At 33.3% G+C, this 15,006-nt stretch overlaps 1 protein-coding gene across 4 annotated transcripts in view; it reads right to left on the reverse strand.

Annotated features, from left to right (window-relative positions):
* Nucleotides 1-15,006, reverse strand: part of LOC129222607 (ankyrin-3-like) — a 243,048-nt gene that overhangs the window by 1,563 nt on the left and 226,479 nt on the right. For all 4 annotated transcript variants that reach the window (XM_054857131.1, XM_054857130.1, XM_054857129.1 and 1 more), the window contains one exon: nt 3-63. In XM_054857131.1, coding sequence (XP_054713106.1) covers nt 3-63 — 61 coding nt within the window. The remainder of the gene's footprint in view (nt 1-2; nt 64-15,006) is intronic.

Genomic DNA, 15,006 nt, shown 5'->3' on the forward strand with positions numbered 1-15,006 from the left:
ACCTGGTTGTTGTTGTTGCGGTAGTCCTGCTGAAGTCATCTCCTTCAGCAACAGTACCATCATCTATAATGAAAACATACATTTGTACCGATCAAAAATATTCACAAAAACACATTTATTTTAAAAAATATATGTAATAGACATTAAAAAAATTATAAAATATGTTCGTTAAAAAGTTAAAATTACAATTCAAATCAGTAAAGTAGTTTTTAAAACACCGATAACAGATATAAAATAATGGCCCAGATTGTAAAAGTTAAAAAGAACGACAGAGACAAAAGTATAGTAACAAATACTTTCCTAAAAGTACGTTTATTTTACCAGACAGTAAAACCAAATGAAATTAAGTGTTTTTAATACACATTTTTTTTTAATGGGTACAAAGAAAAAAAAATCAAAGAAAATGTGGGCTACATTTCGCTCAAGATAACTTTTAAGAAGTTTTCTAAAATAAATCTATTTTATGCACGTTGTAAGGAAATTCTATCAGTGACTTAGCAATCAAAAAAAATGTACTAAAAAAATAATAAAATATACTTTGAAAATTCAAAGCGGTAATACTTCTTAATTTCTCCTATATAAATGCTAATCAAGGAATTGGTAGCCTCAAGAGCGATGAAATGAACTATTTAATGTGACTAAAAGTAGAGATTTCTTAAATATGTTGGCTTGTTTACAAACTTAAAACAAAACCATACGAAAAAAACTAAAATTTCTGAAATTTGGGCTTTTAAAAGGTTTAAAACAAATTTTAAAAAAATAAAATCAGACAAAGGATTTAAAAGAACGTTCTTTTAACTCTGTCTCTTAAGTTTAATGAAAAAGGAAATAACAATGAATCTGTACAATAACATGCAGGGAAGCAGAGCATTCTATTAAAAACCATAAAATATAAGAAATAAAAAAATTCAACATTTTGATAAAATCAAGAAAAAAAAACATATAAAAGCAACTTTAAATAAAAAAATAATATTGTAATACACAAGAGTTTAGGTCTAAGAAACAAGAAACAGTCATTTCTACAGGCACCAGTTTTCACTGCGCAGCTCAGAATATTTTTTAAAGAAACTGAAGTTACCTAGAAGTAAAACGCAAATTATAAAAATCAATACAAATACATAAATGATATCATTCAACGGAGTTAAAAAATAAATGAAAGTAAAAACAAATACATCGCAAAACAAAATATTTGCAGCTCGTATAGGCAGCAGAGACACAAACTTTACAGGAGAATTAAGTTATCATGCTAAACAGAACATTCCTGAAAATGACGAAGCAAATAATATATTAAGCTACACAAAAAAAAGTAACACTCATTGCAACGGAACACACACTATTTTCTTTACAACATTAGTTGGTGCACAACTGTATCAACTACCTGACGTACTAAATCCATGGGCAGCTTCGAAGGACTTTTGATATTCATCGGATGCTTTATGGGATTCAGATTCATCTGGAAATGAATGAGAAGCAAAGTCATCCATCAATACAGTTTCATCAGTTAATTTTGAAAGAAACATTTCCATTTGCTCTTGTGCTCCATTTGCAGACTGCAGTTCCTCTAACTTGCAAGCTAAAGCACCTTTAGCAAGAGTTGAAGAACCATCATCATAAGTGGCACCGATTCTTTTTCCTTCAGAAGTCGAGTCTCCCATAGAATAAGTCAATTTGGGTTCCGGCTCTAAAGTGTCAGTACTAGAGACCATAGTGCATTCTTCACCCGAAGCCTGAGCACTATTGATGCTCGATGACATAACAGAGTCGGTTTCGAAGTGATACGTTGCGTGCGTAGCAGTAGAACTACTAGGATCAATGGAATCAGTGCTAGATACCATGCAATCTCCTTTGCCGCCATTCTTTTCACCACTAGAACTAGAATCATGGCCACCAACAGTAGCATCAGGATCAGAGGTAAAAAAAATTGGTTCAGATTCTTCAACATCTGTATTGCCATCATCTTTGCTGGATGTTTTAGCACCTTCTGAAATGTCTTGAAAATCAGGTATTACCTTCATTACAACAGTACAATCATCGGAAGTGATACCCTCAGATGTTGTTTCTTCATGAAACTTTTCTACGTTGCTTTGAGCTACTTTGATAACTTCTTCAATGTCCAGTCTTCTACGCTCATACTCTGAAGAGTCAGAGTAGTCATGCAAAGATTCAGGCAAAATTTCAATCGCATCTGAACACTGGCTTTCTAAACCTTCTTCGATTTCAGAAAGCATTATATCTTCTACATTTATCTGAGCAGTTTCGTTCTCAACGCATTCTTTTTCAAGTTTTTCAAATTCTGTTAACGAACACATGGAGACATCATCATGCTCTCCACTTTTAGTTCCTGGCATTTTTTCACCAGAATCTATAGAAGAACGACTCAGTCTACCAGCAGCAATTTCAGCCTCCAGTCTCTCAAATTCTTGAAGAGAAGATGCCGCCGATGTATCGCCACTTCTAGGAAAGAATTTTCGACCATGAAGAGATGAACTTGGAGTGCTTTGTTTATCTTCATCGACAGATGGGATAGGACTTGGATAGACATCAGAATCACGTAAATCAAATTCTTCTTCTTCATGATGCGTATAAAGATCAGTATTAGGAACTTCATCATACTTAGATTGATAATTTGGAGGGATGTAATCAGATTCAGCAAGAATATCATTTTCATCAGATTTCAATGATGAAGAATTTTGAAAATCTGCGGATTTTTCATCTTTTGAATACTTATTGCCTGATTTTAGAGATTTGTATTCGTATCGCTCATCTTCTGGCGAAGTATCAACTATGTCTGTTCTTTCTAGAGGATCTGTATTTTGTAAATCGGGCAAAGAATGCAATTTTTGTTCAACAGTCGGTAACTCTTCCCTACTACTCACTGATTCACTAAAAGGTATGTTGATTTCACTCTCGTAACTGGGAGGAAGAGAATCAACACCAGAAAGCAAATCACATTGTTCACTTTCCGGGAGATAACTTGTTAAATCCGGGCAAACTAGAGATTCAGAAGCAGCTTGGTTATTATAGTTTCCAGCACTGAAAGATCGTTCTTGCTGTGCTTCTGGTTTATCTGCATCGCTTGATGCATGAATATTATGAGATTCATATTCAGGTGCTCCCTGTTCCATGCTAGGTGGTCTGTTAGATTCTATTGAGTTAAAATTTCTGTCAGAATTACCGTTCATCACACTATCAGGCTGAATTTCTGGAGATTCTTGTAAAACTTCAACGTTAGGCAAGGCATTATTTGTTCCATCTATTTCAAGCTCAAACTGAAGACCTTCATTTTCATACGTTGAAAATGATTGATTTCTATTACTTCTAAGCTCTGAATCAGTACCATCAAGATTGTCATAATCTGGGTTATAGTCTACTTCGACTGGTCCATTTAACTGTAGGAATGATGAATCTACTTGCAAAACAGAACTGGACTGTTCAGACATAAGCTCATTTTCAAGTGGCGATTCTTGAAGTGAATCAGAAATTGCACGAATATTTTGGCCTTCAACAGCACATGATCCAAGAGCAGTAGCAGATAACTGCATAGCAGTATCAACACTACTAGTCTGCCATGTTTGCTCGCTATGTGTTGCTGAGCTTTCAGACGCAGACAGTTGTTCTTCGTCGATTGCAAATGCTTGATCGACATTATTTTTATTAGGTATAAAATCAATTACAGAACTCATAGACCGTCTATGAGAAGGCCCAGGTGATGAATTATCAGTATGACTAAAGCTCTTAGTTATGTTTTTTGTTGCTAGCTGCTTAGAAGTCTCTTCAGATGTTTCAACAGAACACGAAGAAGTTTGAAATTTCTGATTCAGCTCAGATTTATCGTCAAGAACTTCAAAATCATCAGATAGCTTTTGTTCAGAAGCATATTGCCAAGTCCACTGCTGAGGTAACTGCTTCATTTGGTCATCGTCAGAAGAATCTTTTATATCCCACGATTTCATGAAAGGCATCTCAATACCTCCTCGTATTATAGATTCAGGGATATCCATGTCGTATGGTTCCTTTATTGAATCATCATCACTGTGTGGTTCTTCATCCAAAACAGGCATTTCCAAGTCTGGTGCAAACTCTAATTCCATTTCTTGCGCTGAGGGCACTAATGTTTCACTAGCTTCAGATGAAACTTCAACACTGGCAAGATGACCGGAACTTTCAGAATCAACAGAATATGCAGATTCTCTAGAACTGTGGCTAAATGAAGAGCAAGCAGTAGCATAAGAAATTTCTTGCGATGAAACAGCAGTTGCATATGATCCAGAACCTTCCCCAGATGCATCTTGAGATGTAACGCAAGTTTCATATTCGGATCCATGACCACTAAAAACATTAATTTCAAATTCAGATGAGCATGGTCTGCTAGCAGCAGGAGTACTTCTAGGTGTTTTACCACTATCGGAAGTTTCAACAGAGTAATAAGGACTTTCTGTTTCGCCCGAACTAGAATATGATTCCTCCTTCTTTTTGCTAGACTCTGGAGCACTATCTATTTTTGAACCTTCAGCGTCTGAATCGCTTTTCTTGCCTTGTGATGATGATTTACTATCAGATCGAGATAACTTGGCACTTTTATCAAAGGCATTACTTGATTGTCTAAAAGTTGTATCAGATTCTGATTCAAAACCCACGGAGAACTTTTCTTCTTTTACTGGAAAATCCTTTTCTTTCGGTGAACCTACAACTGTAGAATCAGAAGAAATAAGCTCATTAGTTGGTTTTAATGCATGTTCCGCAGAAATGCTTTGGCTTAAAAAGTCATTTGAATCAGAAAAATCACGTTTTTCTACACTTTGCTTACACAAATCTTTCTCATTGAAATTATATGTCTTCATATCAGATCTTTCTGGAAGTTCTTGAAGAAATTCTTGAGGTGAATCACAAGATTCAATTGAAGAATGTTCTTCAATTGTAGAAACTTGTTTTGTTGATTTTAAAGATCTAATTTCTTTTTTATCGTGCCTAAAATATACATCTTTTCCTCTACAGTGCAATTCCATATCTGACATACTACTACTCATTCCAGAGGCTGCATGGTCAAAATTATTAGAGCTAAAGTCCATGGCCTGATGAGAATCAGAAGACAATAAGCCCTTTACTGAGTGCATTGAGTCAGAAGCTAGAGCCTGAAGCTGTTCTGTAAGGGAATGCTCATCCTTTGCTTCTTCATAATCCACTAAATGTTCATCAGGCTCAACAATAGCACCTTCAGAAGATATATCATCTGTATGTCCTGCACTCTCTTCAGAAACTTGCGGAGATAATTTTTTGATCGATTCTCCTTCATGAAACAAAATGTTGGATAATTTTGTATTTGATTCATTGTCTTCTTTCTGGTTTTCTTCCTCCAAATTAAGATCACCTTTCGATGATAAAGAATATAGTTCTTTCTTCTCAGGTGAGCCACTTTCAATTTCTTCTCCAAGAGATTGTGTAAAAATTTCTGTTCTGATTTGCTTATAAACATCTGGTTTGTGATCCTCAATTGCTGAAATATGTTCCAAATCTTCGGCAATATGCTTAACTTCAAGTGGGCTTTCTTCAATTGATTGATCGATTTCTTCTCTAAGAATTTCAGACTTAATATGGCTATCAACACTCGAAGAGATGTCAAGATGTTGGAAAGTTCGATCAGCAGAAAACTTAGAAGTGTCTCCTATGTAATCTTCTTCTAATTTCAACGCTTCTTTAAATTCTTCCTTCTTACATAACTCAATATTTAGTTTTCTAGTACGATCATCATCGTCATCATCTTTTAGGGGTTGAAATTCAACCTTTTCAAAATAAGTTTTGCTCAGCGTAACTTCTTTGTCAAGTTCAGGAAATGGAACTGCGGAATCCATGACAGGCTGATCTTGAAAAGCTGTGAAATTTTCTAAAAGTTCAGTAAGTAAGTTTTTCATAACAGGAAATAAAAAAAAATAATGCAAAATGAAAAAAAAAAAATATCAGCATGCATGTTCAAGACTGAAAAAGCATGCTTGAATAAAGCGGTGGACAATCATGCTATAACCATTGAAGACACAATCCCAATTCTTTTCAAGGAAGCAAGACACATCAACAGAAATTAAACATGCAAAATCTGATTCACAATAAAGGCGTCCAATGTATAAATATTTTTACTGATCATATATAAACAACATTTTCTGAGACATAACAAAAAATAAATATAAAACAAAGGAATAAATATACATTAAATATAAACACAAAATTTACATGCAAAAATTAATTTTAAAAAATCAAAGACGTTAATCATTACTTTGAACAAAATAGAAAATAAAAATAATATGAATTACTCATTTGAAAAACAAAGAAAAAAACAAGCACGGTGTTCTCAATGTTTTAAAAGTGCAATTTTAGTAACATTCATTTTTTTTAACTGACTGTTTGATTATGCACATACTTCAAGATGCTAACACAAAACATTTCAAAATTCCCTCACTTTAACTGAATTTAAATTTTACAAAACATAAAAGAACTGATCATCCTACTTCCTCAAGAAACTTGAAATAATGCATGCCAACAATTTTTAGTCTTTTTCAGACAAAAGTCACTCAGTATCAATGTATTTTTTCATGCCCACAAAGTGTAGAGAAGCACTGACTTGTGAAATAAAAAAAAGAGACTGATACAAACAGGAATAGCTAGATAGCATAGAAATGTGTGACAATTCATTAAAGAAAATTATAAAACAGAATTACTTAATTTTAATCCATATGAATATTTGTAAACAAAGGTTTAAACAAATAAAAATAAGGAAAGAAAAATGATGTCTCAGAGTTTTTTAAATCAACAATGGAGAAAGAAATACATCAGTTTTGCATCACAAAATTGTGTTCCTTTTTATACACATTTGGATGAGACTTTTTTGAAGGATTAATGTAATTTAACCCTTTTGGGGGGATTGAAGCCAGGGGCGTCGGAGCCGGGGGAGCTTGAGCTCATTTCTCATTTGTTTATACACACTTCTCGATTCTCTGAAGAAATAGAAAAGAATTTGAGAAAAGTTATCCTGTTGGTTGCGGCGTAAAGCAGCATCATAGAAGAGCTAGTCCTGGCAGTAAAGTAGGCTCTGCCCGCGACTTGCGAAAATCAGTACCAGTACCCATAGGAAGTGTTCCGCACTCTCCACCTTGAGCTCGTCTTTCGGGAGCGGCATCGCAGTTCGGTTCATATTCTTATTAGTTTTGCATATCGTTCTTATGTTGCATGATCACAGAAAGAAGATAATAGTGAGTCCGTTAGGCATTTAAATATGAATAATATGGAATTGGTTAATTAAAATAAACTTACGAAATTTAACATATGCGAAGCGAAAAGACCGAGTGGTGGCATTCTTAAAAAATTGCAATCGTGAAAAAAAAAAAAAAAAAAAAAAAAAAAAAAAAAAAAAAAAAACGAATGTGGAGGGAGGGGGCATAATCGTGCACAAAAATTTTGGGACCTGTCACAAATGATTTTTACAGGCTCCCCTCCATATTTTTACCTCTACGTCTCTACATATATTTCGCCCCTCATTTTTTAAATCTCGGGCCCCCTTCAGGCTAGGTCTGGGCCAACCTGTGTCCCTTCTCCCCCTTGTGCACACCCCTGCTAGGGAGGGGAGGGGGAGCCCCATTTACAAAGAAATTTATTTTGCTTTTTTTACACTTAGTTTCTTTCTCTTTTTTTTTATCATTTTTCACTTCTTCATAAAAAGTTAAACCCTAACCACAGAAAATTCTTAAGAGATTTCCCAAAAGTTTAGTAATATAGTTTAAAAACAACAAATACTCCTCAACTATTTTTCGAGGAAAATGTGAACATATGTTTTGGGTTTTTAATTCTATGTTTCCATCAAAAGATACGTCGGAAAAGAAAAGAAAAGTAGGTCGGGAAATTGTCAATGTTTGATGATTTGTCTAAACCGAAAGTAGCCTGGTGCCAAATAGAGAGCCCGAAATATGTGTTATTTGAACAATTTTTTAAAGTTCTAGAAAACTTAAATTTGTTGTTTTGGATGATAAAAGTTGTCAAAAGAAGCAATTTAAATCAGTGGCATACACAGAAACTACTTTTGGAAGCGTATATCACTGTTGTGATAAAAATAAAAAAGAAAAAAAAAACACGATTTCTAGCACTATATCCCAAGGTAAAAATTTGGAAAAAAAACTGTGTATTTTGTTCTATTTTAAACCGTCAGGGAGAGATATTTTTTTATATGAAGTTATAAAATTGCAGAGATAAATATCATTTAAAGAATACTAAAGGTACTACAATAACAAAAATTCACATTAATCAAATTCGGTGAAAAATTCATTATAATATTTATTAAAGTCTTTCAATAAGTGTAAAAACAGTTACCAGTTTTAAAAGGTGCGAATTTATTGAAATGAAAATTTTTTAACATATTATACTTTATGAAGTTATATTTAATTTTCTGTTTTTTGCTTTCTCAAAATTATTATTTTTTTTTTTTTTTGTCACTTGCAGATAGATGTATTTTCATGCTAAAATTGCTGATTTTCATTTATTATTGCAGGAAAAAGCTCCAACAACATTATTCATCTATATATCATCGACTTTTTCATCTAGTTCCCCCTTTTTCCTCATGATTGGCCTAATAACATGGGAGATTATATAATATTCCGCTTTTGGGGCCCTTTAAGCTAACAAATATGATCCACGGTATCGTTTTTTAGACTACAATTCCGAAAAACTGAAGAAGAACGAATCTCTGAACCTCTTTGGATAACCTCACTGCAGACGCTCTATGAAAATTTTCCAGAGGAAAGCCCTAGACCCCCCCCCCCCCTTTTTCTTCCTAACATCATTGAAAATTGTCTACAATTGCGTTTTTGCAACTTTAAATTCGAAATATTCGGAAGGAGATGAAAATCGATTTGAAAAATCATTCGAGGACAATTCCTGAAGAAATATTATTTTTACTAACGTCAGCAAATATGGTATATAATCGCATTTTTAAGACATCAAAATCAAAAATTTTCAAGAAGGGAACTCGAACCTTTTCTCCCCTTAACGTTACCAAATATCGCCTAAAACTACGTTTAAAAACTAGAATTTCAAAAATTTTCCAGGGGAGGACCCCCGGACCCCCTATCTCTATGTGCTCATCATCGATTATTGACCGAACCCCTACTTTTGTCATTTCATTTTCTCCATATACAATGTGTGTATTAAATATGATTGAAAAAAATGCTGATAAAGGAGGAGAGATGGAAGCATGGAGCACCAAAGCTAATATCATCGGAGAAAAAATGTGCCCTAGCTCCCCCTACTTTTACAAAGTTCCTACGCCTCTGATTGAAGCCAATCAGACCTTTTAAAAATTAATATGCTTTAAAAAAAATCTAAGCTCCAGAGAAGCAGTTTGTTCCGAGATTGTACCAATACAAAATTATTATAACTTTGACTCAACAGAAGCACATAAATAGTGGGCATCTTTAAATGTCAAGATATTCGAACATTAACTTAAAAGTTATTTTTACCAATGAATTCCATTAAATCAACATCACAGTTAGCTTGTACCTTATGACCACCACAAAATTTGTTTCCACGTCATTCACCTGAATATCCTTTTTAAAATATTAAAAGAGCACCAACTCTTTTTAAACAATTAGAGCAAAAAAATGTGTATGGAGTCTAACTACTAAAGACCTGAGTTGTAGAATAAGTAGCGACATGCCCGCCATATTGGGGCCATACAATGCTTTCTTCCTACGCCAGCTACGGTGAAGTAGGATGTTTTGCTTCATGATTGCATCACATTGCACCCCAAAGCCCCCAACGCCAATCCTGTTTGCAGTTGATCAGTGTTAGATGACCCGAGCAAAGGAGACTACAAGACAGTTTGACCCCAACCCCATAAGAAATGAGTGTGTGTGTGTTTTTTTATAGTTCCTACTTGTGAATGAAAAGTAAGATGACTGGCAACAATGCCAAAAAACAAAATCTTCAGTGGATGATTTAAACTCCCCAAAACCCGCCTTCGTCGCGCCACTGTTATACATTGTAATCCGTTATGTCCGGGAATCCACTCTGTTCCACGTGCCCTACCCAGAACCAATCAGTGTTTTTATGCCAAGTACGACTACAAAGTTATTTGTTAGTGTTAGTTTGCTTTTGGGCCAGAGGAATCTTATACATTGGGTAATGCAACTTGTTAAATGGAGGAGGTTCCTAAGTAAAAATACAAACATAGGCAAGTTTCTAGTATCCATGCAGATGAAAAATTACATAATTTCACAGCATTATACTACTTTATTATAGCAGACATAGGAAGCAAGCAGCATTCAACCCCAAGATAGTGGAACTACTTGATCTAGAACTTCAACCTACACCACTTTTGCTTGATTTCTCACATTACTTTTTCTGATCTTAAAAATTAAGCAAAATATGAAATTGTTCGATTGTGCCAAACCCTTCAGAATGACTGGGGAGAACATTCATTCAGAACCAGTTCTTATTTTCTTCCTCTTGTTTGTCTTGTTTTGTTTTCTTATATGCTCCAATTCTTCACATTATTTTTACAGATAGGGCGATCATGCTTAACGATAGATCTGTTTTATTGCACCAACGATTCTTCCAAGAATGGTTGCAACCAGAATGCAATCAGCTCTACTTTCAATTTAGATCGATCAGTACACTAATTTTTGTTTTATTCCTTGCATAACTCCCTTAAAATATAGTAGTCATGCTAAAAAAGGAAAATGTTCAATTGCGCCATTCCTTTAATTGTCTGGTGCTAAAATTTAACCAATATTAGCATTACTGTTTAATAGTACCCACATTATTCCTGTACCAATTTTAGATTAAGCCCTTCAATTTAATTTTGAAACATTGCAACCACATTAATTGAAAAGAATGTTCAATTGCACTATTCTTTTATGCAAATTGCATCAAAAAATGACTACTAGTTCCCACTGAATTCTACCTGTATACCAACATTTTTGTTTGAATTCATCTCTCTCTTACTTTTCAATCGATTGCTTGGTAGAAGAAAAAAAAACATTGAATAATGTCATCCCTCCAAGAAGGACTGGCTCTAAATACCAATATGTCCATCAACCATCCAAATACCAATACATCAACTTTTGTTTCAATCCTTGCATTACTTCTTGCATGCATCTTCTTCTCTTCATATTACACCTCAGCAAGGAAAGTGAAACTCAAAAAAAGAACAGCACTGAAGAAAATCATGGTTTTACACAATAGTAGTTTATGTAATTTCGTCCCAAACATTACAATACGCTCAAAGCTATTTACTGGTTAGTTTTTGTTGTCTAAATTAAATTCAAAAATTTTCCTTTTAAAATATGAAATTTAATGACTTTTCAATATTAATTATAGGGTCATTCATTGCCAAGTGATCCAAAATTTAAGAAGTTTTTTCCCTCACCTTTTTGTATTTCTTTAAAATTTGGCTCATGGATTGCACCTTTCGAGGTAATCAAAAGTCCCAATTTTTAGACTTTTATCTCTTTATTTTTTTATTTATAAGACTTTGATTTTTAGAAAAACCCTCTTTTTTTCATGGATGCTTGAACATAAAATGGACGATAACTCAGCACCAAATATAGATAGAAAGATTTGGTAAAAAGCATTTTAAAGTACATTAATTGCTGTTTAATATGATATGCAACATGACTGAAGATTTAAATTTCTCACAACACATGATTTTTTTTTTAATTCTCAAAAATTTGTGTGTATTTTATATTCGTTTGTGCAAAATTTCAAATAAGGATCACAATCAAATCATATTTTTGTTAATTTTTTTTTAAAAATTGACTTACAAAATAATGATATTTTTCATATTCTTAGTAGTTTAAGGTGTTACCTTACTGGTGATGGTCTAGTGAGTTGTAAGTAAACATGGCTATGCATGAAATAAGCTAGTGTGAACTTTTAGATTGGTAAGTCCCCCTCCCCCCACCACCACACTTTTAATCTTTTTGTTTTCTTCCTTCTTTCAAAGCTGTTTTCAAAATGTAAAAAAATAAATAAATAAATAAAATAAAACAAAATGAATAGTAAACTTATTAAAAGTTGGTAAATGTTCTTTAAAGCAAGACGAAGTACCATCCCCCCTATCCCTCTCACCCACCCAAACATACGATTAATACTATACTAGTATCACCTGGGGATTGAATTGAGGATTATTTTTACCCCATGTTTTTTTTTTTTTTTCAGACCAAGTGTTTCTCTTTTGATCCTACCTTCACAAAGTGTACTTGATTAATTTAATATCTGAGTTAAGGAAAGTTATGATTCATTTCATCCACTACCCAAGCACCAACTTTCCATTTTAGAGGGAGGAAAGAAATAGTTTGCCCCAAGATCATAGCAAAATAGTAGTAATTCCTCTCATGTTGTTTCAGCATTTTTCCATTCTTTTCACACTATACTAAAAATAATTCAAAGTATCAGATCATATGTCTGTCTACATAATGGTCTTTCCACAACATCTGGAGTGCAGCTTTTTTTTTTCCTTTCTTTATAGCTAGTTTTCTTTTTAATTTCTGTTATAAAGGAGAGTAATGCACAGAGATCTATTGACACATATATTAAAAGCAGTTAGGGTCCTTCCATGTCAAATAATCCAGGATTTCTTTTAAATGCCACCCACCATCTCCGATTTTGTTCAAATTTGGTATACTTGTAGTTTTTTTAATGCTGATTATGTTTTTTTTTTTGAGCAATCACGATTGCTTATTGCTTTCATTTGACTGTTTTGATGTCCTATCATTTTTCCCACCGCCACCCTCTGCACCATCACCGTGGACAGGCGGGCTCCTCACGCTGCTGCTCCTATAGCGAAAGCCGTCTCCAGGTTGCATCCATGTCCTACACACACGCGCATACATACACAACTACACACACACACACACAAACACCCATACATACAGACACTTACACATATACACACACAAAAACCTACACACACACACAAAACTACCCACACTTTCATGCCTGCACACAGACACAAACACACATGCCTACACACACATCCCCCCCCCCCCCACACACACTCGTGATTGCGAAAAACATAATTTGAATTCAAGATGTCAAAATTCAATTTTTTTTTTTTTTTTTTTTTTTTTGAGATTTATGAAGGGGTTGAAAAGTTACGAACCTTTAAATTATGCCAAGATGATTTTTTAGGCGCCATTTTGATTGCCACAAAGACATGTATAAATGGCTATAACTCATTAACAAATTATCACAGAGCTTTTAATTTTTTTCATTTTGTTCAGTATAATGTATAATTGAATTTAAATTTGGTTTAAATTGTAAACACATTTAGATTTTTTTCTGTGAGGGTTTACTTCTAATTTTTTGACTCGAAAATGGAGTAAAATTGACAGAAATTTACTCCAAGTATACTCCCTTCGATTTTAACCAAATTTTGTGCACAGATACCTCTTAGTGTGATAAAACATCTGGTAAAAAACTCTCGGTTGGTCATTCACAGGCAGTCGTTAAAAACACAATTTTTTATTTTCAGTCAAAAATAATGAAACTCCTTTCCAAAATGAAGTTCATTAAACTGCGTTTTCCCTAAAATGAAAGCCAACAAGTGCAAAATAAGCCACAACATGAGAATTTAGGTACGTACAAAATAAATACTAATATCAAAATATGATAACATTATTTATCATTAAAGGTATTTATATTACTTTGTGGCTTACAGTACACACCCAAAACATTAAATGTTAATCCGAAACTATTATAAGTATGTTATAAATTATCTATGAATAATCCCATTAATAAATAAATTACAAATGAATCAAACTACATGAAATATTACCCCATGTATTTGAACTTACTTCAGCTGATGTATTTGCAATTCGATAAGGGTAAACATCGATGAGTGTTTCATAAATTCTGTTGTGTGTGAAGCATAAAATAATACATAATTGCAAATATTATTTTCTTGCACTATATTTTATAAAGTGATCAATATCTTTTCATGTTACTTTATTGTTACAAAATTTTAAAATAGTGATAGCAGAATATGTGTATTATCTAAAAAAACTGCAGTAATTTTTGGATTTTTGTTTGTTATGTATAGACCAGTTTTCAAAATTAGAATTTTCCACTTTTAGAAACATATTTTATCTTCACAGCGCACACTAAAACTTTAGACCCTATCACCAATTCTACATGACCTGTGCTTTTGTATTGATATCATCAGTACAAGGAGTAAGTAAAAGCAGGTCATATTCTGGCCCAAAATAAGAAGGTGATGGACGATGCAGATAAGTTGTTGCATCACTTTCTTTGATGTAGATTTCTGGAATAATATTCTTCTTCAACAGAGGTCTAACACTCATCAATCACGAGGACTTTTTGTGTTAAACTGGATGTAAAATATATGTATATTAGTTATTTTTATATTAGTCATACTTATATTAGTTTCGGACTCAAATTTAATGTTTTTGATTTGTACTGTAAGTCAAAGTAGTAAATACCTTTACTGATAGATAATCTTAACTTATTCTGATGTTTGTGTTTATTTCGTGCACACCTAAATTCTCATGTTGCGGCTTCTTTTACACGTATTGGCTTTCATTTTAGAGAAAACACAGTTAAATAAACTTGATTTCTGACAGGAGTTTTATTTTTTGACTGATGATTTTAGTAAATTTCTGTCATAGTTACTCCGTTTTCGAATCAAAAAATTAAAAGTAAACCCTCACAGAAAAAAATTTAAATGAGTTATGCAATTTAAATCCAGTTTAAATTCAAGTATACATTATACTGAACAAAATAAAAAAAAAATTAAAAGCTCTGTGATAATTTATTAATGAGTTATAGCCATTTATACACGTCTTTCTGTCAATCAAAATGGCGGCAAAAAAATCATCTTGGCATACACTTAAAGGCTCCTAACTTTTCAACCTCTTCATAAATCTTTAAAAAAAATTATATTTTCATAATCAGCATTAAAAAATCTACAAGTACTCCAAATTTGAACAAAATCGGAGATGGTGGGTGGCA

This window comes from Uloborus diversus, chromosome 5 (genome assembly GCF_026930045.1).
Source record: "Uloborus diversus isolate 005 chromosome 5, Udiv.v.3.1, whole genome shotgun sequence".
Taxonomy (NCBI): domain Eukaryota; kingdom Metazoa; phylum Arthropoda; class Arachnida; order Araneae; family Uloboridae; genus Uloborus; species Uloborus diversus.